A 21,286-nucleotide genomic window follows, 5' to 3' on the forward strand; every position below is an offset into this window, starting at 1 on the left:
CATCCCAGCTAGACCTACAGTATCAGAAACTTCAATTTAACAAACTCCCCAGGAGATTCGTGTGCATATTGCAGTTTGGAAAGCACTGTCCTATAACACCAAAGAATATGCACAAAGCAGAAACTCAACAAATATTTTGAGACCTGGGGTCCTGGGAATCCTAGGGTATTCTCAGTTTTACCATCACATCTTACTCTACTCCAGCTTTGAGCCCCCTTCCCTGTGGGGCCTCATGTGGCTCTTTGCTCCCTCACAAGACAGATATGAGCCTAAGGGTGAGGGAGACACTGAGGTAGTGCTCAGAGGGATGTTGGTGAGGTGAAGCTGCTACCTTTCCATCAGAGTCAGAAGCAAATGTTGGTGTTGACCTCAGGGCTACAACATTCCTGGGGAGAAATTGGTTTTATTTCTCAGACAAAAATGCTTGAGCATCCGAGCCTCTGGAGGATAAGGGGTTTATGACAGACAACACTGGAACTGTTTCTAGACTTGATTTATTGACTTGTCTGTTTCTATTCTGTCACTAAGCTGATTGGCAACGCAACCTGGGACTTGAAGGGATTTCTGTGTATATGCGTGCGCTGCCATCAGGGCCGGGTGGGAGGCGTCTATGCAAGGGCTGTTTGCCTGTGAGGAGGGCGTGTGTGGAAACCACTCGGGAGAAGTGGGTGCCTCTAGGGAGCTGATTGTCTGTGATGTGAGATGTCTACCTTGAGTGGGTTCGAGTATGTGCACAGAGAGCAGTTGGATGGGAGGAAGTAGGTGGGGCTCCCAAGGCAGCAGGCCGGAGCCGGTAGTTCCAGACACATCTTACAGAACAGCCCCTGTCTCGCCCCCACACCACCCCAGCTTTTCCTCCCAGGACATTATTTCCCAGTTGGGAGGCCTTGGGTAGGGTAAAGGAGGGGCGGAAGGCGCCGGAGGGCCAGGAACCCCGGAATCCGAAGACTCCCCTCTTGGCGTTTGGCGCGAGGTGGGAGCTGGGGAGGGGGAACAGACGTGCACAGGTGCGCCCCGTGGAGGATTCATCCTCAGTCCATCCTCAGGAGTCGCATTCCCTGCCCTAGGGTCGCCACTTCACTTCTGCGTCCACACAGGCTGGAAGCCCCCGCCCGCTCCTCTCCGCCGGGCGGGGGGAGGTCGCCTCCTTTAGGTAGCGGAACCCCGCCCCTCCCTTGTTACTGACGAGCCCCGCCCCCTCTCGCCGCCCGGCTAAGCCCCGCCCCCTCTCACCGCCCCGCCGAGCTCCGCCCCCGCCCCGCCCCCGCCCCCTGCCCGGCCACAGAGCTCCCCACGTTCAGTCTGGCTGGCCTCATGTTACTGAGCGGAGCTTCTCCTGCCGGCTCCGGCCCGGGGCCGCGGGCGCAGGGGAGCGCGGGGGGCGGCCCGGCTGGATCGCGCCGGGGCGCCGGAGGTGCGGGAACCGGCCCAGGAGGGGGCGGCAGCGGCGGAGTGGCCAAGTGGCTCCGGGAGCACCTGGGCTTCCGCGGGGGGGGCGGCGGCGGAGGTGGGGGCAAGCCGGCGCCCCCGGAGCCGGACTACCGCCCCCCCGCACCTTCCCCGGCCGCGCCCCCCGCACCTCCCCCGGACATCTTGGCCGCCTACCGACTGCAGAGGGAGCGCGACTTCGAAGACCCCTACTCCGGGGCGCCGTCCGGCTCCGCTGCTCTAGCCACCCCTGCCGTTCCTGGCCCCACGCCGCCCCCGCGCCACGGCTCGCCACCCCACCGCCTTATTCGGGTCGAGACCCCTGGACCCCCAGCGCCTCCTCCCGAGGAACGGATCTCTGGACCACCCGCCAGCAGCGACAGGGTGAGTGCCACGCCGGTCGGGGGGTGGCAAGGAGGAGAGGTGGTCGGAGGTCTGGGGCTTTCGAGAGGGACAAAGGTGGCCTGACCGGGGCCGGGCCCCTTGGTGTCACGGTTCCTGGCGGACACGATCTTAGTCCCTGACCCCGGGGCTCGGAGCCTTCATCCACCTTTGTTCAGATTCTCGACCTTCTAATTTGGGACGTGCGCCCCAAACTCTGCCTCTTTCCATTATAGCCCCTGAACTAGTGACCCTCCCCCTCCCAGCTCTGCTCTCCTCATCGCAGACCCCGGAGCCTAATCGGGGAGCCTTTTTTCTAACGGGATTTGAGCCCGTTTCTCCCCAGTTTATGGCCTTTCAATCCTCTGGGAGCAGCAGCTCACTGCCCTTTGATCTCTGACCCCTCCCCCTCAGGGCAGAGCCAGCACAAAGCTCCACTCCTTCTCCTGTTAAAAAAGCCCAAGCATCCTTGGAGGTGCTGAAGCCCCAGGAAGGAGGTGAAGGCTGGGTTTCTCCCTGTGCACACGGCAAGAGCTGGCCTTTGCCTTACCCAGTAGGACTGGAGCCGGGTGGACCGTTGTTCTCAGGAAGCCAGAACAGGCAGTATGCAGCTCTTCACCAAGGATGCTGACCACTGAGGTCCAGGCAGGCCCACTCCTGCACTCCTTCCCTTATCCCCCCAGGTATGCGGACAGTCAGTGCTCAGAACCTGTTGCCCAGAAGGGGCTAAGCAACTGAGCCCACTCCTCCTCTCCTCTTGGCCTCCTGCTCCCCGGGTCCCTTCTGAGGGTGGCTAGATCTTTTTGTGGATCTGCAGGCTTGGGGTAGAGAGGCGGGCTGGGCATTCACTCTTTCCAAGAACATCCACTGTGGCTCAAAGGCCCCTGGCAGAGAAGACACCCCCTGCCCAACCTCAGTGCGGCCTTATCCCTCCCTGACAGCTGAAAGTCATCCCCAGGTCCCTGTAGTCCTAAATTCTAGGACGATGACTCGGTGGGCTGCCCTATCTCTATTGTCCCTCTTCACTTACCCCTGGGAGCTCGCTCTGGGGTTTACTCTCCTCTCCTCAGCAGAGAACACAGTTTTCTTTGATTGGAGAGCAAAGTTGCTGTCTGAATCTGTTGGCTCCAGGACTGAGGCTTTCAGCTGAGAGCGCGCCACTGTTCTGCCTGATTCTTGGGTAAGAGAGATGCGTCAGGGTCAGAGCAGAAGCCTCAGGAATGTGAATTATTTTCCCCCTAGTTCCTGCCATGGCGCATGGCTACCCATCCTGGGCCAGGACTGTTTGCCTGCAGAAGGAGCCTATGCTTTCTTCACATGTCCTTAGGCTCCTCTTCCTAATTTTCCCCGATGGTGGTGGTGGCAGTGAGGCAGAGGAAGCATTAGGCTTTGTTCTTAGTATTGATCAGTTAGTCTCCTCCTCCCTGACCACTGCCTGCTGGCATGTGGGCCTGAACTGTCCCTGGCCCTCCTCCTCTCTGTATCGTCTTGGAATGGCATAACAGGCTGCCCACCAAGCCGTGGGCTCCTCCAGGACAAGGACCTTATCCTCATATTGTGTCTCCCAAGTGCCTGACACAGAGTTTGGCATCAAGAGGGGTGGTGCATAAATATCAATAGGTCCTGAGTGGTGACTCTCCACTGCTAGGGTGACCTGAGGGTCAGAGACTCCCCTAACTAAAGTCCCCCTTGTACACTTCCCCACAGAGACCCCAAGGAAGGGGCTGTGCCCACACAACCATGCAGAAACCCACAGCCTCTTCTCACCAAGGGCATCCATGCCTCTCCCTGGGTCGTCCCTGAGATCTGTGGGCTGCTCAGACCTTGGGGGCTAAGAGGTATCTGACTCCTTTGTCAGCTGCAGGGACAGGAATGAAATCCAGCAGGATTTCCTAGGAGCCATACAATTCTGTGGTTTAATGAGTGTGTGGGAAAGACCCAGTATGCCATCTGAGCTGGCCCAGGGGCAGGGATGCTGACCTGGGGCCTCCCACCATTCAGAGAGAGTGGCTCCACCTCTTCAGGAGTGGAGTTTGGATCATCTTAGGAAGAGCCCAGACTAGGTACCTGAGCCCCTTAGCCTAAACCCAAGTGTCAGCACCTGCCTGCAGAACTCACACAGGATTGTACCTTCTGGATGGTGAGCCGGCCTGGCCCCCGAGGCCCCGCTGAGCTGGTGTTCCTGTCCTGTGTGGCTGCTTTCTCCTTAGTCTCAGTTCCCCCTCCGCTTAGCCCTGCAGGTCCTCTTGGCTTGCTGCTTTTGAGTCTCTTCCTGAGGTGAGATGAGGCTGGGGACCAGGTTTTGCCTTGGGCTGGCTCACTTCTCTCCTTCTGCAGTCCAGCAGCTGGTGCTGGGTGGGTCAGAACCCTCTGAGCTGGATCATGAGGTTTGATGAAATGGGTGCAAATGCTTCTGTGATGAGCCAGAGAAGCTGAAGAGGAATGAGCCCAGTGGATGTAGGGGCTGGAGAGAATAGGCCTCAGACAGGACCCTGAGAGGCCTGGGGGCTCAGGACCATTAGCCTTCTCCCCGTGCAGGGCTCTGGCCAGTGGCCCACCCTGAGACCCACGGCTGCAGTTGGCAGGGGTGCAAGGTTGGCCATCTGGGCAGGCCTGGCAGGGCAGGTGTGGGAGCAGCAGGCAGGCAGGGCCTCACCATCTGGCTGCAGGAAGACTCCCTCTTGGTACTGGGCCCTGTCTGGCCATCAGGCTATGCCCTGGCAGAGGGACTAGAGAGCTGTGCCTTCCCTTGCTTTGCTCCCTTTTCTCAGACCTTCAACAGGAAAAACCTGATCTAATTAGGAAAGGGGGATGGGGATGGGAGAGGGGCCCTGATTGGATGAAGCTTTGAGTTGCCTCTGACCATCTGCAGAGTGTGTCCTTTGCCTCCATCATGCCAAGATACATGTGTGAGAGAGAGAGACAGAGACAGAGAATGAGAGAGTGAGAGAGCAAAACAGAGAGAGAGAGGTGATGTGAATACTAAGACAGTCAAGCACCCCGTATGAATTGAAACTAGGGTTCTTGTTCTTAGCTCACAGAGGGGCTTCTAGGGTTCATGAACCTCCAGAAATACTGTGCACATATTTGGGGGCATGAGCATTTTTCTGGGAAAAGGCTCACAGCTCTCAGATTCTCACTGGTGTTCACAGGGCCCGAAATATTAAGAACTTTGAAGAATAGATACTGTACCTCATAGATGGTTTTCACATGGACTTGGATCCTCTGGGCCCAAGTTTGGAAACGAATCAACAGACAGGCTGGAAGAAGAAAGTGAAGGATACATTCTGGGTGTCAGAAGATGAACAAGACATGGCTGCCCTGGGATTAGGAGGGCAGGTAGGGGCCCTCCCTGGCCAGTGTTGAGTGTTTGAGTGTCGTTAAGTGACACTGGCCTAAGCGCTGAGACTCACCACCTAGAAGACCGAGTCCTTGCCTTTTTTGAGTTTGCTTCCTCGTTTGCTTTAATTTTCTTTCGTGTGACCTGCGCCGAGTCTGGAGGGGTGACTCGTTTGTCTCGCACGTGTCCTTGGGTCTCCTGCTGGAGGACGGGGGAGGGCTCCGGCCAAGGGGCCTGAACTCTGTGGCCTGTGCTGTTGTTGGTCCCACTGCCATTGGTGCTTCGAGGAGGGCTGAGGCCCACAGGCCTGTCCACTCTATCCACTGCTGCCTCCTCGTGCTGCAGCACTCCCTCCCTCTGGAAGACAACTGCGGCTTGTTGGCTTGGGCAGTGACTCAGTGATACTGCAGCCCTGGTGCTCCACCCTTTGGGAGCCAGGAACAGCCAGGACCCTGTGACCCTGGATGGAGCAGCTGGCTGGGGCCCGGGACTTGGAGGGCTACCTGCAGCCTGTTCCCTTTGCCCTGGAGAACCAGTGTGATATGATATGAGAGTGGAGGTGGGGCCCAAACCCTGCATACAGTGAGCCTGTGGGGCTTGCAGAGCCTGGGGCTCAGCCGTGTGGCTTCATAGCACCTTAAGGTGCTTCACTTTTTGGGAACTTGTTTTGTGTCTGTCACTGTGAGCTCTTGGAGGATCCAGGAATTTGTCCTTTGTATTTAATAATATAATCGTGGACATTGACTGAGCCTCCACCTTGTATCTAGTACCATTTGAAGCAGCTGATGTGTATTAGACCAGTTGATCCTTACAACAACCCTATGAGGACAAGTCTGTTATTCCAGCATTATGAAAAGGGAGACTGAAGCACAGCAATGTTGAGTCACGCTTGCATGGTGTCACAGCTAGTTAGAGAGCTGAGGTTCCCAGCTGGGCAGCCTGACTCCAGACTGGCTGCCAGCACCGTGTATGGGACCTTTGCACGGGACCTTTGCACCTGCTGAGAGGAGGCCTGCAGAGAGAGGAAGTATCCACTGAGCATTTGCTAATGAACCAGGGGAAGGAGGCTCCTAAGGAAGGAATGAGGATTGCATTCTGTGCCGAGTTTGCCATTTCCTGAATGCTGAAGGCCAGCACTTGCCACCCAATCCCAAAGTGGCCTCGGACATACGTTATAAGTGTCTTAAAAGGTTTGGTAGCATCAATTGCATGTCTGTGATGAATGTTTTACAAGCATGGCATTGCTTTGTTATTAGAAAAGGATAATAAATTTGTTTCACGTGAAGGAGTTTCCCTGGCAGATAAAATTGGGAAGGGCATTCTAATAAGTGGGAACAGAAGGTGCAAAAAGTTCAATTCTGAGCGAGGTAAATATCAATAGTACACCATTTCCCAGACTGACAGACTTTCAGTGGAAAAGGGATTTCATGGTTAAATAGTTTGGAGAAATGCTGAATTAAACAAAATTAAGTTAGTCTTTTGGTTGCAGGACTTCTCAGAGCCTTTAACATGCTAAGGCGTATTTTAAATCTACAAATAGAGGAGAGAAGATGCTACATTTCCCAGTTTTTCTGGAAAATCTGTGGCAAGGCAATGAGAGTCAGGAGACCTGGGTCTCTGTCTTTCTTGTCTCTGCTACTGCAAGCTGTGCACCCTAGACAAGCACCTGAACTCTGGGGTCTTAATGCCTGAATAAAAGAGATTATCATCAGGGCAAACATTTATTGAGCACTGACTCCTTGCCAGCCTCTGGGCCAAGGACTTTTTACATTCATTGCCCTCTACCCAGTCCTATGAGGTAGGTGCTAATACCATCCCCATTCTACAGATTAAAAAACCAGAGACTTCCAGACATTAAATATAAACTAAAGAAATGGAGAAAAGGGACAGTGGTAGACTTCGGGTACTTTGCAGAGCCCAAATCCTGTGACATGTGTCTCCTTTGCTCCCCTGGCCTCAAAAGCCCCAGAGGTGGGGTCAGAAACTCGTAGCAGGGCCCAGCTGCAATGTGGAGGGTTCAACCAGATCGTGGGCCTGCCGGCTACCTCAGGAGAGGCCTGGGCAGGAAGGAGAGGCAAGTCCTGGCAGCTGCTTTGGGAGGAGCACTGCCCAACTGAACAGGCACAAGACCAGGGTCCTGGAGGCACCCTGCCACCCTCCTGCAGGAGTGGAGGGAGCCACAGAGCCCTCTGGGCAGAGCTACTTACCTACTAGTTTGGAAATATTTCAGCATTTCAACAGCGTACCAGAGGATTTGCCTAAATATCAGCCCTGGCTTTAGGTGCCTCCCCTGCCAGTTCCTTCCTTCTGCCCTTGAGCCAAAGGCTTTGATCCCTATCAAATGTGGATTCTCCTGACAGGCTGCTCCTACAGCCCCTGCTGGTCGGTCAGAGTTAGATGAATTGGGATCTGAGAGTCTGTCACTCCAGAAGATGGAGTCTGGGTAGAAGGCGGCCTTTTGAGTACCCAGTACATGCTCACTGAGCACCTACTGTGTGCCAGGCCCTGTGATGGATGCCGTATACAACAGTGAGCACGGCAGAGTCAGGTAGAGGGCCCATAAACAAAGTAAATCATGATAGAGCAAAGGTGTCAGAAGCCTACAGGGGCAGCTTCCCCACACTGAGCAGTTTTGCCTCTTCACATGACCTAGAAGCCACTGGGAAAGCAGGTCTGGTCTCTGACATGTCCTGTATGTCCAGGTCAGGTGCCCGTCCTTCCCAGCAGGCGTCTCTGCTGCTGCTCCTGACCCCAGCCCCGTGGGTGGCTTCTCTAGGTGCCCCAGCCCAGGGCGGAGGCCAGGGCTTCCTGGAGCAGGGTGTGGAGCCAGGCATGGAACAGAGGAGCCATTGAGCTGCCCACAGAGCTGCCACCTGGGTGCCCACGGGCCCTGAGCTGCCAGGAGCTGCCAGGAGGGGTCGCAGCTCCTGGCACTGGCCCAGGACTCCAGTGGGAAGGGTGCTGCCTGCAGCTCTGACTGGGCTTGCTAAGGGAAGGCAAGGGAGGGCTCTGTGGAGTTGGAGAGGGGGGCCTGGGGCTTGGGCCAGGTGCTTCTGCTTATTGAGCAGCTTCCAGGGACTCATACCCCGTGTTTGACTCCCCAGCCAGATTCATGCTTCCTCCTCCCCTGAATGAACAAGGAAAAGTGCTTCCTTTGTCCATTCTTCCTTCCTCTGTTATTTGAACTGATTTAACAAATATTTACTGAGCACTTTTAGGTATTGGGAATTTAGCAATGAACTGCCCTCAGGAAGTTCACAGTCTGCAGGAAGACAGATAATAAAACAAGTATTTACTACACAGTGTGTTGATAGCCCAGCACAGAGGCCCTAAACAGACCTGGAGGGAGAATGGAAGGCTTTCTAAAGAAAAATAATCTGATCCAGGTAAAGGGAAAGCCTTTGAGATAAGAAAGAGATTATACAGCTTTCAGGTAACAAAGTAACCTAGGGTGGGTAGAGAGAACCCAAAGAGCAAAGTGGAATCTTTAAATCCCTTTAACTTTGGACTTGTTCTTCTGGCACTGGAGAGCCACTGCAAGGTTTAAGGATAGCACATTTGTTGATTCAGTTACTGTTAAGTAGCTGCCACATATGAGTGTAAGGCTGGGTGCCAACCTGGGGGGGTACCCAATGGGCTGGCTCCAGAGCCCCTTGGTCAAGTGGGTGAGACTGTGGGTGCCCGTTGGCCTGGGGTGAAGCAGCTCGGGGTAGGAGTGGATTCCTTTTCTGCACTTCCTGCAGGAAGGAGGACTCGCAGAGGGGGGCTGTAAGGGGAAATAGGCAGTGATCTAGCAGAAACATTTTTCTAGTGCCCACTGTGAACCAGGTGCTTACTGGAGCTGGAGGGACAGAAGTGACAAAGAGCCCCAGGCCAGTGGATGCTCTGGTGGAGGTGATGGGATGATCTGAGATGGTGGTCTTCTCAGAAGCAGGCAGAGATTCAAGGGAGGTAAAGGAGCTGGGGGTCTTGACTGGAACAAGGTGAAACGAGTAGGAGCTGAAGAACCGATGGATGAGATGGTAGGAGCTGTTGGGACACTCTTGAGACCCCTAGAAGGGCCAGTGGGGGTTCAAGGAACATGCAGAAGGGGTCTCTGAGGTGGGAAGTTTTCTTTCTCCATTTCCGCCTTGCTAGGGGTCCCAGGTCCTGTAACCCAGGACAGGCGGTCATCATCCCCACAGCCTCCCTGCACAACTGTCTCCCACAGCCCTGATCTGGACCAGAACCAAAGCCTAGACCGAGAATAGGGGAGAGGCAGGAGTGGCCCCTTCCCCATGCTGCAGGCCCCGGAGCTACCTCTTGTCAACGCCTGGCAACCCGGTGTGCGGTGCTCTCCCGCCCCGAGGTGCAGTTAGTGCGCCGCGGGCCGTACTCTGTCTCTGCCTCGGCAGGTCCCCCCAAGCCTGTGCCCAGCTTGGAGAAAGTCTCTATTGTCCTCAGCTGCACCCCGCCCCGAGCACCTTAAGCTCCTCTGCAGGGTGTGCGGCTTGCACCCTGGGATGGGGAGGGCCAAGACCAGGCCTTTCCTGTCCCCGTCCTCCAAGAGCCCGGGGGATTTCAGCAGAGCCCAAACCCTGGCTTTCTCAGGGCTATCCTAAGGTGGTCTCTCTCCCAGGACAGCCAAGATGCCCAGTGGTAGCAGGTTGGCAGCATGATTTTGCACAAAGGGCACAGGTTCCATCCTGGTTTCTCCACTTATGTGGAATGGACTTGGGCATGTTGTTCCCTACCTGCCCTGAGCCTCCATTTCCTTAAAATGGGGATAATAATTCCCACATAACATTGTGAAGGATGTTGTGAGGATAAACCAGCGAACTGTGGCATAAAGTCAGTACCTTCCTTGATGGTCAGCAAATACTTATTTAGCATCTGGGAATGCAGTGCTAGGCATGGACCAAGCTAATCCCCCAGTTGCCTACTGTTCCCTGCTTATTCTTTGAACTCCAGCACCTTTATAACCAGGTCTCTGAATTAATTCCCTCTGTTAGGCCACCTGGTATAGGCTCTGGTCCTGCCTGGACCCTGACTGAGGCAGGCATTAAAGTCCAGAGCCTCATCCTGTCCATTTAGCCTAGGGAATGGGCCAGAGGCACAAAATTAACAGAAAAGAAAGATGTACCATTCTGTTGGCAGCCTAGTGGGGACCCCTGCAAAGGAAGAGCCAGAGCTTCTCCCCATCCAAGCTCCTGGGCAGCCTGCCCAGGACTCTTGCTCCCATGGACAGAGCATCCTGGGGAGAAGCAGAGCTGTCTCTCAGACGTCTGAAGCTTGCTCCCCTCACTCTCTTCCCAAAGTTAGCAATTCTAGAAGACTATGCGGATCCGTTTGATGTTCAGGAGACTGGTGAAGGCCAAATAGGAGCTTCAGGAGCCCCAGAGAAGGTCCCCGAGAATGACGGTTACATGGAGCCCTATGAGGCCCAAAAGATGATGGCTGGTGAGTGATGGAGTTAGGGGTGGGGGTGGGGTGGGGGGTTGCTCCCTGAGGCCTGAGTATCTGTAGAACAGGCCCTGGGACCCACAAGTCTAAGGACTGATTCCTTGGTCCCTAGAAAATATGGAGAAAGCCTTTGCTGGGTCTTTGGGGAGGGTGGCCATTGCCTTCAAGATAGTCATTTTGGAGAAGAAGCTGGGACTTGTGGTGCCTGAGACGTGAGGTGCTAGAGAAGGCCATACAACCAAAGGGCAGACAATAGAAGCATTTGGGAGCTAGTGGTGTGGGCTGGGGGTCACTGATCCCAAGAAGAGAATCACTAGCTTTAGGGAAGGTGATGGGTCTGAAATGATGGGACCTGGAAGCGAACATCTATGGCAATTGGAAACACATGACTAGAAATGCAGATGCAATGCACATGATATTGGGCAAGCAGTTCAAGGAGTGAGGGCAGGGAGAAGTGAATGAGACCTGGCCCTGGGGAACAGAGGTCAAGAAAGCATCCAGGGAAAGGGAACAATGTGGGTGATCAGAGAGGAGGACAGGGGTGAATCAGTGTAAGCCAAGGTCCCAGGGAAGGATGAGAGGAAGGTTTGTTCAGGGGCAGATAATCTTAGTGCTGGGCATACAGGAGAGCTAAAATGAGAGAGGCCAAGAGGGGTAGTGCAGGTCTTAAAGGCTCAAATGAGGCATTTGGACTTGCTCCAAAAATGGGAGGGGAGCCATTATGGATTCTTGAGCAAGAAAGGAACAGGATGAATATGGCATTTTTAGAGGATTACTGAGGCTTTTGGGTACAGAACACACTAGAAGAACTGGGCATCAGAAAGATGAGTTAGGGGGCTTCCCTAGTGGCGCAGTGGTTAAGAATCTGCCTGCCAATTCAGGGGACACAGGTTTGAGCCCTCGTCTGGGAAGATCCCACATGCTGCGGAGCAACTAAGCCCGCGCGCCACAACTACAGAGCCTGCGCTCTAGAGCCCGTGAGCCACAACTACTGAAGCCCACGCACCTAGAGCTTGTGCTCTGCAACAAGAGAAGCCACTGCAATGAGAAGCCCGCGAACTGCAATGAAGAGTAGCCACCACTCACCGCAACTAGAGAAAGCCCGCATGTGGCAACAAAGACCCAACGCAGCCAATAAATAAATAAATTAATTAATTAATTAAAAAATAAGAAAGATGAGTTAGTAGGCTATCGTGGAAATTGTTGAGGCTTTAAGGGACCAATAATTAACACCCCTTTCTTCCCCTCTGAGCTTGGAAATAACTGAGGAATAGGATTAAGGAAACAGATAGATGGAGATAGCAATGCCAGCTTTATTACTGATAAAGTTGATTGGAGAACATTACTTAGCTATGTCACCAGAATGACATAGCTAAGAATACTTCGCCACAGAATTAAGCTTGCCTACTCAGGCTTGGGCAACTCAAGACAGCTATAGGCCCCTGCACGGGGGCAGGAGGAGAAAGAACCAGAATGTTCTCTCTCTGCAAGTAGGCAGATCTGGGAAAGAAAGGAAACTTCCATTGGCCAATCAGATAAGCTGTTCTCCCTCCCTGGGAGAGGTGGGTGAGGGAGCAGACAGCAGTAGGGAGTGTCATTCCATGGAGCCCCTGAAACATGAGCCTGTAGATTGTAGGTTCACCCTAGCAGTAATCTAGACGTGGAGAGTTGAGGGTGAGAGTCATCAGGTATTGGCACTGAACACATGGGATTCAGAGAATGAAGGAGGGCCAGGACCAAGGAGAGCAGTGTAGTAGACAGAAATGGAGAAAGTGAGAGGGCGGCCACTGTGTTTAGATCAGAAGGGTGTAGACCTCCAGGAGGTCCATGAGTGCTGTGGAACTGTATGTGAAAATTCGCACATTTTTCTGGGGAGTAGCTCCATAGCTTTTATCAGATTTCCACTGGGTCAGTGATCCCCAAATGAGGATCACAGAACAGACTAGAAGAATTTTTCGGGAAAGCAGTGAGTTTGAAACATCAAAGTGAAACATTTTTATGGCAGTTGGAAACATATAGATGCAAAGGGTGCCATGAGACTGGAGAGTGAGGGCAGGGAGAAATGAATAAGATTTGGCCCTGGCGGACAGAGACCAAGAGAGGATCCAGGGAAAGAGACCAAACGGGTGTGATGGGAGAGGAGGACAGTCCATGAAACTGACTTGTCCAAAGGGTACAGTTTCAAGGAGGGGGTGGTCAGCAGTACCTGAGCAACAAAGGATATTCTGAATGCGAAATGACATAACTTGGGACACAAGGAAATAAATGGATCTGAGTAGCAAGGAGATGGACCATGCCTCAGTTTCCTAAATGTGTAAGCCTCAGCTCCCCAGCCCTTGTTGGCCATCGCAGGATCTTTTTTCTGTCTTTCACTCTGGTGCTCCTCTGCCCCTGCCTCTGTTGGGTCCCATGCTTTTGGAATCCTAGAGGTGTTCTGAGGGTGAGGGACCCCAGATGTGTGGCCACTGGGCTCCCCCCAGAGCCAGCATCTCCTCTGAAGGCTTGTAGCTGGGGAATGCTGCCGGGGGCGCTGAGCCAGGCAGCCAGGACTGCTCACACCTCCCCTCCTGCCTTGCCCTGGCAGAGATCCGGGGCTCCAAGGAGACAGCAGCTCAGCCCTTGCCCCTGTATGACACGCCCTATGAGCCAGAGGAAGAGGAGGGGGCCACCCCGGAAGGTGAGGGGGCCTCCTGGCCCCGGGAGTCCCGCCTGCCAGAGGATGATGAGAGGCCCCCTGAGGAGTATGACCAGCCCTGGGAGTGGAAGAAGGAGCGGATTTCCAAAGCCTTTGCAGGTGAGTCCTGGGTGGAGAGGGCAGGTCTGCTGGGGCCTCTGAGCAGCTTTCCAGGCTCAGGGGGATGGGAGGAGTGGGCTTGGGGTGGGGGTGGGGGTGGGGCAGGAGCTGGGCTCAAGGGAAGTGCAGTTGAGTTGCACCATGGAGAGTGGTGAGTTGGGCGGTGTGGACACAGAACTGTGTGCAGGGTCAGGGATGACTCCCTGCATCACCACCTCTCAGAGGCCAAGAGGCTTGGGCCACTTCCATCTTTTGGGAGGCAGGGTATACTTAAAAATAAAGAAATTCCAAACAAAATGATAAAACTTGTGGCATATGTTAAATACTTACACGTAACAAAGGAAAGCATTTAACACTCCAGACAGTGAAAACCCACTGTGTGTATAGCCTAGCCCCAAGGGTATTTCTCAGGAGCAGGAACCAGTGGGGAGAGGGAGAAATCATCAGGTTTCTCCTGTACCAAGCACCCCAGTGTCCATCCCAGGCCCGGAGTCCAACATAGAGAGGGCCTGAGTGGGTGATACAAGAGCCTGGTACAAGAGCCTTGTTCAGTGAGAACATAAAGGACTTCAGTGCCGTTAGACTTCATTCCTACTCCCATGTCCTCCTCAGCCCTCCTTGGGCAAGGAGCTCATCCTGGAGCTGGACTCCGCTCTCCGCTCTGTCCTCCCCACCCCGGCAGCCACACTGGGAAACCACAGGTTCCTAATTTGTTTCCCTTAAAGCGTGCACCGTTGAGGATGGGCTGTTTATCTCCCGAAGTCTCCTTGGAGAATCAATACTGTTTGAATTGCTTAATGGGAAAATCTATGTTCCTCATTAGGAAACCTGTTAGCAGTCCTGCAGCCGCCAGTTGCATGGCTCTCCTAATTGTCAAGGCTCAGGATTGAGGGTTTGGCGGGTAAATTTCAATAAAACATCTGCTCCAGCTTCTGAGTTTTCCTGACAGCCTGAGGCTGGGCTGTCTCAGTCTCTGCCCATGAGTTCCCAGGCTGCAGGCGAAAGGGGGAAGGGAGGCAAGGTGGGGCGTGCCAGGATGCTGTGTGGGTGTCCAGGTACGGTGCTGGGGAGTATGGGCAGCTCCTGGTCCTGCTTTTCCTCCCTGCCTGGGCCCTTTGGGCCCTGGAGGCTTGTGAGAGGTCAAACAAAGGGGACCTGTGGGGCTGGCAGAGCAAGACCCTGTGTCCGGCTGTTTGCTCCTGGAGCCTCCCACCCACCATGGTGCGGTCAGTGTGGCTCTGCCCAGTCCTCTGAGAGTCCTCTTCCCTCAGAAGCTGCCCCTGCCTCTGCTCTGACCCTCCTCCTTTCTAGGCTGTCCTGTGTCCTGGCTCTGGGTTTTGGTGTCTCAATCTCTGCCTCTCTCTGTCTCTGTCTCTGTCCCTGTCTGTCTCTCTTCTCCCTGCTGCTACTGGCTCCAGTTGACATTAAGGTCATCAAAGACCTACCTTGGCCTCCACCAGTGGGACAGCTGGACAGCAGCCCCTCCCTTCCCGACGGGGACAGGGACATCTCCGGTCCAGCCTCACCCCTCCTTGAGTCCAGCCTGGAGGATGGCAGCGGTGGGTCCTTTGGGGGCTTCTGGCCAGGGTGATGTGTCCTCTCAGCCCTCAGGCCCTGTGGATTGGAGGAGCAGAGAGGTGGGGCAGAGTTCAGAGAACCCAGGAGGAATCCCTCTTGCCCTGGAAGAAGATGGAAGGGACAAAGTACACGTTCCTCCCTTCCCTAAAGGGGTGGGGAAGGTATCTCTTGAGGGAGGCCCCTTCCAAATCTTTCCCCCCATGCCATAAAAACCCATTATTCTAAATTCAGTCTTTTGGGCAGAGCTCTGCCTGACCAGATCCCTCAGCAGTGCAAATAACGCCTGAGGCAGGGGCGATGCTAGCACAGGAAGTACCTAACTCCTTAAAGGAAAGGTTTGATCTTTGTATCTGGTGACTGGAAAGACAACGAGGGCTTGAAAGTGCTACACGGAGAGAAAAAGAGCCCAAATGGGGTGAAAAAAGACACTGAACACTTCTACTTTCAGTTTTACCCAGAATGGGCAGCCAGGGATGTGCTTGCATCTGTGCATACGCACACGGGCATGAGCACCTGTTTGTACATTTGTGCGTGGGTGTGAGTGGGTATTTTGTAAATACAGGCTGAAGGAGGGTCTCTGTCATCTGTGCATGTGTGCTCGTGCCCGTTTGGCCCACTGGCTTCAGTCCTCCCTGGACAGGCTCGGCGGTCATGCCTGTCCCAGTCTGGGAGGCCAGAGCTGCCTCTGCTGGGCTTCTGTGGGTGGGGGAGGGGAGCCTGTGGGCCGCGACCTTGGGGGCGAGGGAGGGGCGGGCTGGCTGGTGGCTTTGGGCAGGATTAGCCTGTCAGGATGGCACCAAGGGGAGTCAGATAATTGTTCTCAGATCGATAAGTCATTTCTACAGAACGGCTTGGCAGGGTGATTTGGAGAACAGTAATGAACTCTTGAGGAGGAGAAAGGAACAATATTATCAGCACTGAAGCCACCCTGAGGGGGATGGAATAAGGGAAGGCAGTCAGCTCCTCCAGAGGGAGGAGCTTAAGTGGTTTCTCGTGTTGCTGTCTCCCCTCTCCTGCCACGGTGTGGGGACTGGGAGGCCCTGTGGCACAGGAGAGCTGAGCCCCGCCCCTGCCCCCACCCCACCCAGGGATGGACCTAGGATACTGTCCCTAGAGCTGGTCAGGCTCATGAGCACGCCCCACCCTTCCAGAACATTCCTTTGCCCCCTTTTGGCTGGAAATGGGGATGGGGCACTGGCTAGTCTATAGGGCTCTATCTCTAGGGTCCTCAGAGTCTATGACTGGTATGTCCCCCACAGCCCAGTTTGAAGGATCTGAGAAGAGCTGCCTGTCACCTGGCCGGGAGGAGAAGGGGCGGCTCCCTCCCCGACTCTCTGCAGGGAACCCCAAGTCAGCCAAGTCCCTAAGCGTGGAGCCCAGCAGCCCCCTGGGGGAGTGGACAGACCCAGCACTGCCTCTGGAAAACCAGGTGTGAGTGTCTGTGTCCAGCTGGGGACTCTCCCCTCCCTTCCCCTCCTGGCACCGGCTTGCCTGCAGGGGACACCCAGAATGGTGGGCCTGGACAGCGAGGGACCCAGCAGAGATGCCCCCCTTCCTCTCTCTTGTCCTCAGCTGGTACCACGGGGCCATCAGTCGAACAGATGCCGAGAACCTGCTCCGGCTGTGCAAAGAGGCCAGCTACCTGGTGCGCAACAGTGAGACCAGCAAGAACGACTTCTCCCTGTCCCTCAAGTGAGTGGGGCCTGCTGGCTGGTGGCTTTAGGCAGAGTGAGCCTGTCAGGATGACTCCAAGGGGAATCGGTGGGGGGATAACCAGCAGGACAGGAGGAGTCTCCAGTATCTCTCCTGCCCAGCCAGGCTGGGGAGAACTTCATCCCCTGTGAACATGTGCCGACTCTGTGCCAAGCCCTGGGCATCTGGAGACGTCTGAGGCTCAGCCCCGGCTCCCAAGGAGCGCAGAGTCCACTGGGGGAAGCAGTCAAGCTATAGAGTGCAGCTTAGAAGGGTTCTGTCACTTTCTAGCTCTAGTATAGAGTGCAGCTTAGAAGGGTTCTGTCACTTTCTAGCTCTAGTGGCCTGGGGCCCCCTTAACCTCTCTGGGCCTCAGTTTCCATATAAAATGGGGGAATAATCATATCTGACTTATAGGGAAGGATTAAATGAAATAAGCACTTAGCATAGTGCTAAGTGCTTAATGAATTATCACTATCATCATTATTAACGGAAGCCCAAGATGTTCTACAAGTACAGGCAAGGAGATAGGAACTTTGCCTGTGGGACTCAACAGGGTGAGATGGAGGCTGGGTGCTGGGAGGAGGATGGAGCAGTGGACACAAAGCTGTTCTTGTTCACTCTGAAGAAGAGGGCAGAAGGTCTGGGTGCTAGCGGCTGACAACTGGGCTTTAAACGGTCCTGGAAGAGGCAGGGGAGGCAGGGCTCCTCCTCCTCCTTAGCCTTCCAGTCCGGGCACAGATACAGAGAGACCAGCATCAGCCTCCCAGGTTCTACTGGCAGGATGGCTAGTCCTCTCCTTGGTACCTAGGAGTTCTGCCTGGTAGAACCTGCACCCCACATAGCAGCCTGTCAGAGTGCTGTGTCCAGTCACATCCCCCATCATTACAGGGGCATCTATACCACTTCCTATCACATTTTCTAGGGGGCATTAGAGTACAGGTATACCCCACTTCAGACATATCCAATATATGGAAATTTGGGAGTATTAAACAGATACACTGGAGGATAATTATTCAACTTCACTAAAAGATAATGGAAAAAATGCCAGATTATAGTCAGATAACCTGAATTTCATTCTTGGTTTTAATAAAACTAGCTGTGTGACCTTAAGCAAATCACTTAACCCCTCTGGACCTCGGTTTCTACCTTTGCAAAATATGTCAATGGATACCTCTTAGGTTTCTTCCACCTCTTATGCTGGGGGAGTCTGCAAATTATAACATCAAAGGAGCATTTAGGAAAAATTCATTTGTCAAAAATTTGATCTACATAACTTCAGAATGTGTATTGCTTTAAAAATTATAGTTAAGATTCATAGAGCATCTACTATGTGCCAAGCAGCATACATACCATCTCCAAACCAGCTACTGTCCTGCAAGATCAACCTCTTTTTTATAGAAAGAAAATCGATTCAAAGAGATATGTGACTTGCTCAAGGCCACCAGCTAATAAAGTGCCCAGAGCAGGATCTGAACCCAGCTCAGGCCAACTCCAAGAACCACACTGTTCCATTACACAGTTCCACCCCCCATCAAGTTTGGTATGGTTCAAGGCAAGAGGAGACATCCGGGTCTGGCTCCCGAGCAGAGCAGAGCAGAGCCTGGGCCCTGCCATATCCTGAGGAGTGAAAAGGGGAGGCCAGCCTGCACACTGCTCCAGCCCAGGCTGATCAGGCCCTGCCAGCATCTGTCTGCCAGAGCCTCGTTTACATATAAATGGTTTCTCTGAAATACAATTATGGTTTCTCTTCTCTCTGTAATGGAAGGGCTTTCACTGGTAATTAAACAGCTTCCTCCAAAAGCCATGCCAGCCCTAGCCCTGCGGCCCAGCTAGTCCCACCTCAGTTCCCTGAGGGTCAGGCAAGGGCTCTGCTGTGTCTTAATGGACCCTTGGGACTTCGTCCCAGGAGGTCAGTTATCCAGGTGTGGAGGCTGAGCGCTCAGCTGCCAACTCAGTTCTCTGGCCACTTGTTGCCCTTCTTGGCCATATCTGTCCCTGAAGGAGAAGATACAATGTACAGTTTTCAGGAGAGGGGATTCTGTCAAGTGGACTGTGGGGAGGGGGCTGTCCCCAAACTGCGGGAGCACAGGGCCTACCCTGATGCCCATAGCCTTGGGCCTGGGTTTTGGCATAGGGCAGACAGGGGAGGGCAACCACTCACTGCCTCCCCTCTCTACTGCCCCAGGGGGCTGTACGTATTCCTCAGGCCCTTTGCTCTTTTCCCCAGGGCCTGCATGGTCACTGTCAACTTCAGCCGTTATCTCAGCCCTGCAAATGAAGGATGGTCCCACACCCTGACACACACGCCCAGGCTTTAGGGAACTGTACCCTGTGGTGGGGGGAGGGAAGGATGGTGTTAAGGGCCTGTTTTTTTCCTCCCATCCCTTTCCTCTTTAGTCTCCCCACTCTCTGTGCTTTCTCACTTGTGGCCCTAGTGAAATGGGACCAGTCAGAGCCCTCTTTGTACACAGACAGGGGAAGCAAGTGAGGGGGTTTGCCAGCCTCACCTCTCAAGGGTGGCAAACCTCACGAGGAGGCAGCCCCCTCCCCCAGTCCTACCTCCCACACCAGCTTCTGAGCCCGGCCCTTGTCCCCAAGTAGGCTCTGACCAGCAGAAACAAGTACTCGGGCTTCAGGGCTCTCCCAAGCATGGTTTCCCCATTGCCTGTCTGGAGTTTCAGACCTGGGGCCTGGCCGACCAGGCCTGTGGTAGTTGGAACAAACGTTCTTGCTGGGAGCCGGCCAGAGCTCTGAGCAGCAGGGTCCCTGTCTTGTGGGCAGGGCTGGGCACTGATGCTGATTTCCTGGATTGTGGTAGGGAGATGGGAGAGGCAGTGGGGCATGTCCTCTCCGAGGGAGGGGATGGAGCTGCAGCCTCACAGATGATGTCATCCCAGGCAGCAGAGCTGGATAGATGAGCTGGGGGATTGGCCCAAGGCCCAGTTAGCAGGAGGGTGAAGGGATGTCCCCAGGACAAGGCAGCTGAGTATTCCCAGATTTGGGGTGATGTCCAGCTCCCTCTCTCCCCTAGTCTCTACATGAGAGCCCCAACCAAGATTCGCCTGGTTGGTTGTCGCATGCGTCCACCCACTGTCCTGCCAAGGGTGTCTGTGTGTTCACGAGGCACCAGGAGCTCCCCCACACAGATGTCCTCCCCTACAGCTCAAGGAGGGGGAGGGTAAACTGGCCCTGGTCGCATAGGCTGGGGGGGTGCATAGGCTGAGGCAGGAGCGACTGGATCCCAGGGTTGGGGGGGGGTGCTGATAGCTTGTTTCCACCTGCACACACCCTGTACACTCACCACCCACACATTCTTGGCACAACCAGTGCCCTCACCACAAAGCCAGTACCTACTGCTGCCTACTTACAAAATCCCCTACATCCCCTCCCTGCTTCCTGGACTGACCTCCACCTTCCCTAGTTGCCTCCACTCTCAGCTGGCTTGGAACAACCATGTTTGCAGCGGGTGGTGGGGTGGTAACGACGACCGGAGAGGGCCCCACTCACCAGGGTCTCCCCTCCTCTTCCCAGGAGCAGTCAGGGCTTCATGCACATGAAGCTGTCCCGGACCAAGGAACACAAGTATGTGCTGGGCCAGAACAGCCCGCCCTTCAGCAGCGTCCCTGAAATCGTGCACCACTACGCCAGCCGCAAGCTGCCCATTAAGGGGGCCGAGCACATGTCCCTGCTCTACCCCGTGGCCATCCGGACTCTGTAGGTGTGAGGCCCGGGCGTTGTGACAGATCTGGACCCAGCCCTGTGCTCATCCCCTGGCTGAGGGCTGTGGCCCTTCCTGGGCCACATGATCTCTCAAACCTTTCTTGGTCCTCTCCCTGGAATCGAGTGGCAGCTGGAGATTCCTTAATTTATTCTAAAGGGAAGGACTACTGGAGCCTTGGAGTAAGAGGTGGTCTGGAGCTGAGGATAGAGGACTCCCTGGGGAGAAAGGATAGCTCCAGGAGGAAGGGATTTCAGAATCGCTGATCTCCTGAGCAGTTTAAGACAGACAGCTCCAGCCCCTTTCTGCCCCTAGGGCAGAGGTGGCGACCTCCTCCCCGCCACCCTCTTTACCCGGGGGTGGAGGGGTGGATTGGGAATGGAGCTGGACGCGGGCCCTCGGGTGCTCTAACCACCTCTCCGCCTCCACCCCTAAACCACTGGCGGGCTCCGCCCGGAGTCTGGTGCGGGGCGCTTCGGGAAGACAGACCCCTGGGATGGAGACATTGGGGGTGGGGAAGGAGGGGAAGGGCTGGGCCGGAGGGAACTTGTGCAGGCCCGGGGCCGCCCCGGCTCCGGGCCAGAGGCAATAAATAAACCCAGTCCTGCCAGGCACAGCCGCTTCCGCGCCTCCAGCGCCGCAGCTCCCTCCCTCCCCCTCCCACCCCACCCCCACCCCCACTCCGGCTGACGGGGGAGGGAGTTGAGCGAGCACAGATTCTGTTTATCAATCAGCTCTGGAGAGGACACAGGCGGCTGTGAAAAGCACTTTCGAAGCATCAAGTTCCTTCCTTTGACGAGATGTCAAAACATCCCCCCCCGCCCCCGCCCCGGCTCCGGGCACCAGAGCCGGCCTGCCGCGCGGCGCCCCCTCCCCGCAGCCCCGACAAGCGCGGCTCCCAGAGAGCGCA

At 55.0% G+C, this 21,286-nt stretch overlaps 1 protein-coding gene across 6 annotated transcripts; it reads left to right on the forward strand.

The window, feature by feature from the left end:
* The first annotated feature begins 1,288 nt into the window (after positions 1-1,288).
* On the forward strand, positions 1,289-20,983 carry SHF (Src homology 2 domain containing F). Of its 6 annotated transcripts, none has more exons than XM_082616908.1 (7): positions 1,289-1,812; positions 10,447-10,588; positions 13,176-13,385; positions 14,804-14,944; positions 16,223-16,394; positions 16,536-16,655; positions 20,190-20,983. In XM_082616908.1, the coding sequence occupies exons 1-7, from the start codon at positions 1,315-1,317 to the stop codon at positions 20,374-20,376; spliced, it is 1,470 nt and encodes a 489-aa protein (XP_082473034.1). In that variant the 5' UTR covers positions 1,289-1,314; the 3' UTR covers positions 20,377-20,983. The 6 variants fall into 6 exon arrangements, with proteins under 6 accessions (XP_082473034.1, XP_082473037.1, XP_082473036.1 ...); XM_082616911.1 differs by lacking the exon at positions 20,190-20,983 and adding an exon at positions 18,178-18,268 and having other exon boundaries at positions 16,223-16,392; XM_082616910.1 differs by lacking the exon at positions 20,190-20,983 and adding an exon at positions 18,057-18,189 and having other exon boundaries at positions 16,223-16,392.
* The last annotated feature ends 303 nt before the right edge of the window (positions 20,984-21,286 follow it).

The sequence above is a fragment of the Mesoplodon mirus genome, assembly GCF_964341445.2.
Source record: "Mesoplodon mirus genome assembly, chromosome: 4".
Classification (NCBI taxonomy): Eukaryota; Metazoa; Chordata; class Mammalia; order Artiodactyla; family Ziphiidae; genus Mesoplodon; species Mesoplodon mirus.

Bases quoted from the DNA above. Each gene is read 5' to 3' on its own strand.
- SHF (XM_082616908.1), top strand. From the start codon at position 1,315: ATGTTACTGAGCGGAGCTTCTCCTGCCGGCTCCGGCCCGGGGCCGCGG. The intron at 1,813-10,446 runs GTGAGTGCCACG...CTCTTCCCAAAG, and splicing joins CACCCGCCAGCAGCGACAGG to TTAGCAATTCTAGAAGACTA. The intron at 13,386-14,803 runs GTGAGTCCTGGG...TACTGGCTCCAG, and splicing joins GATTTCCAAAGCCTTTGCAG to TTGACATTAAGGTCATCAAA.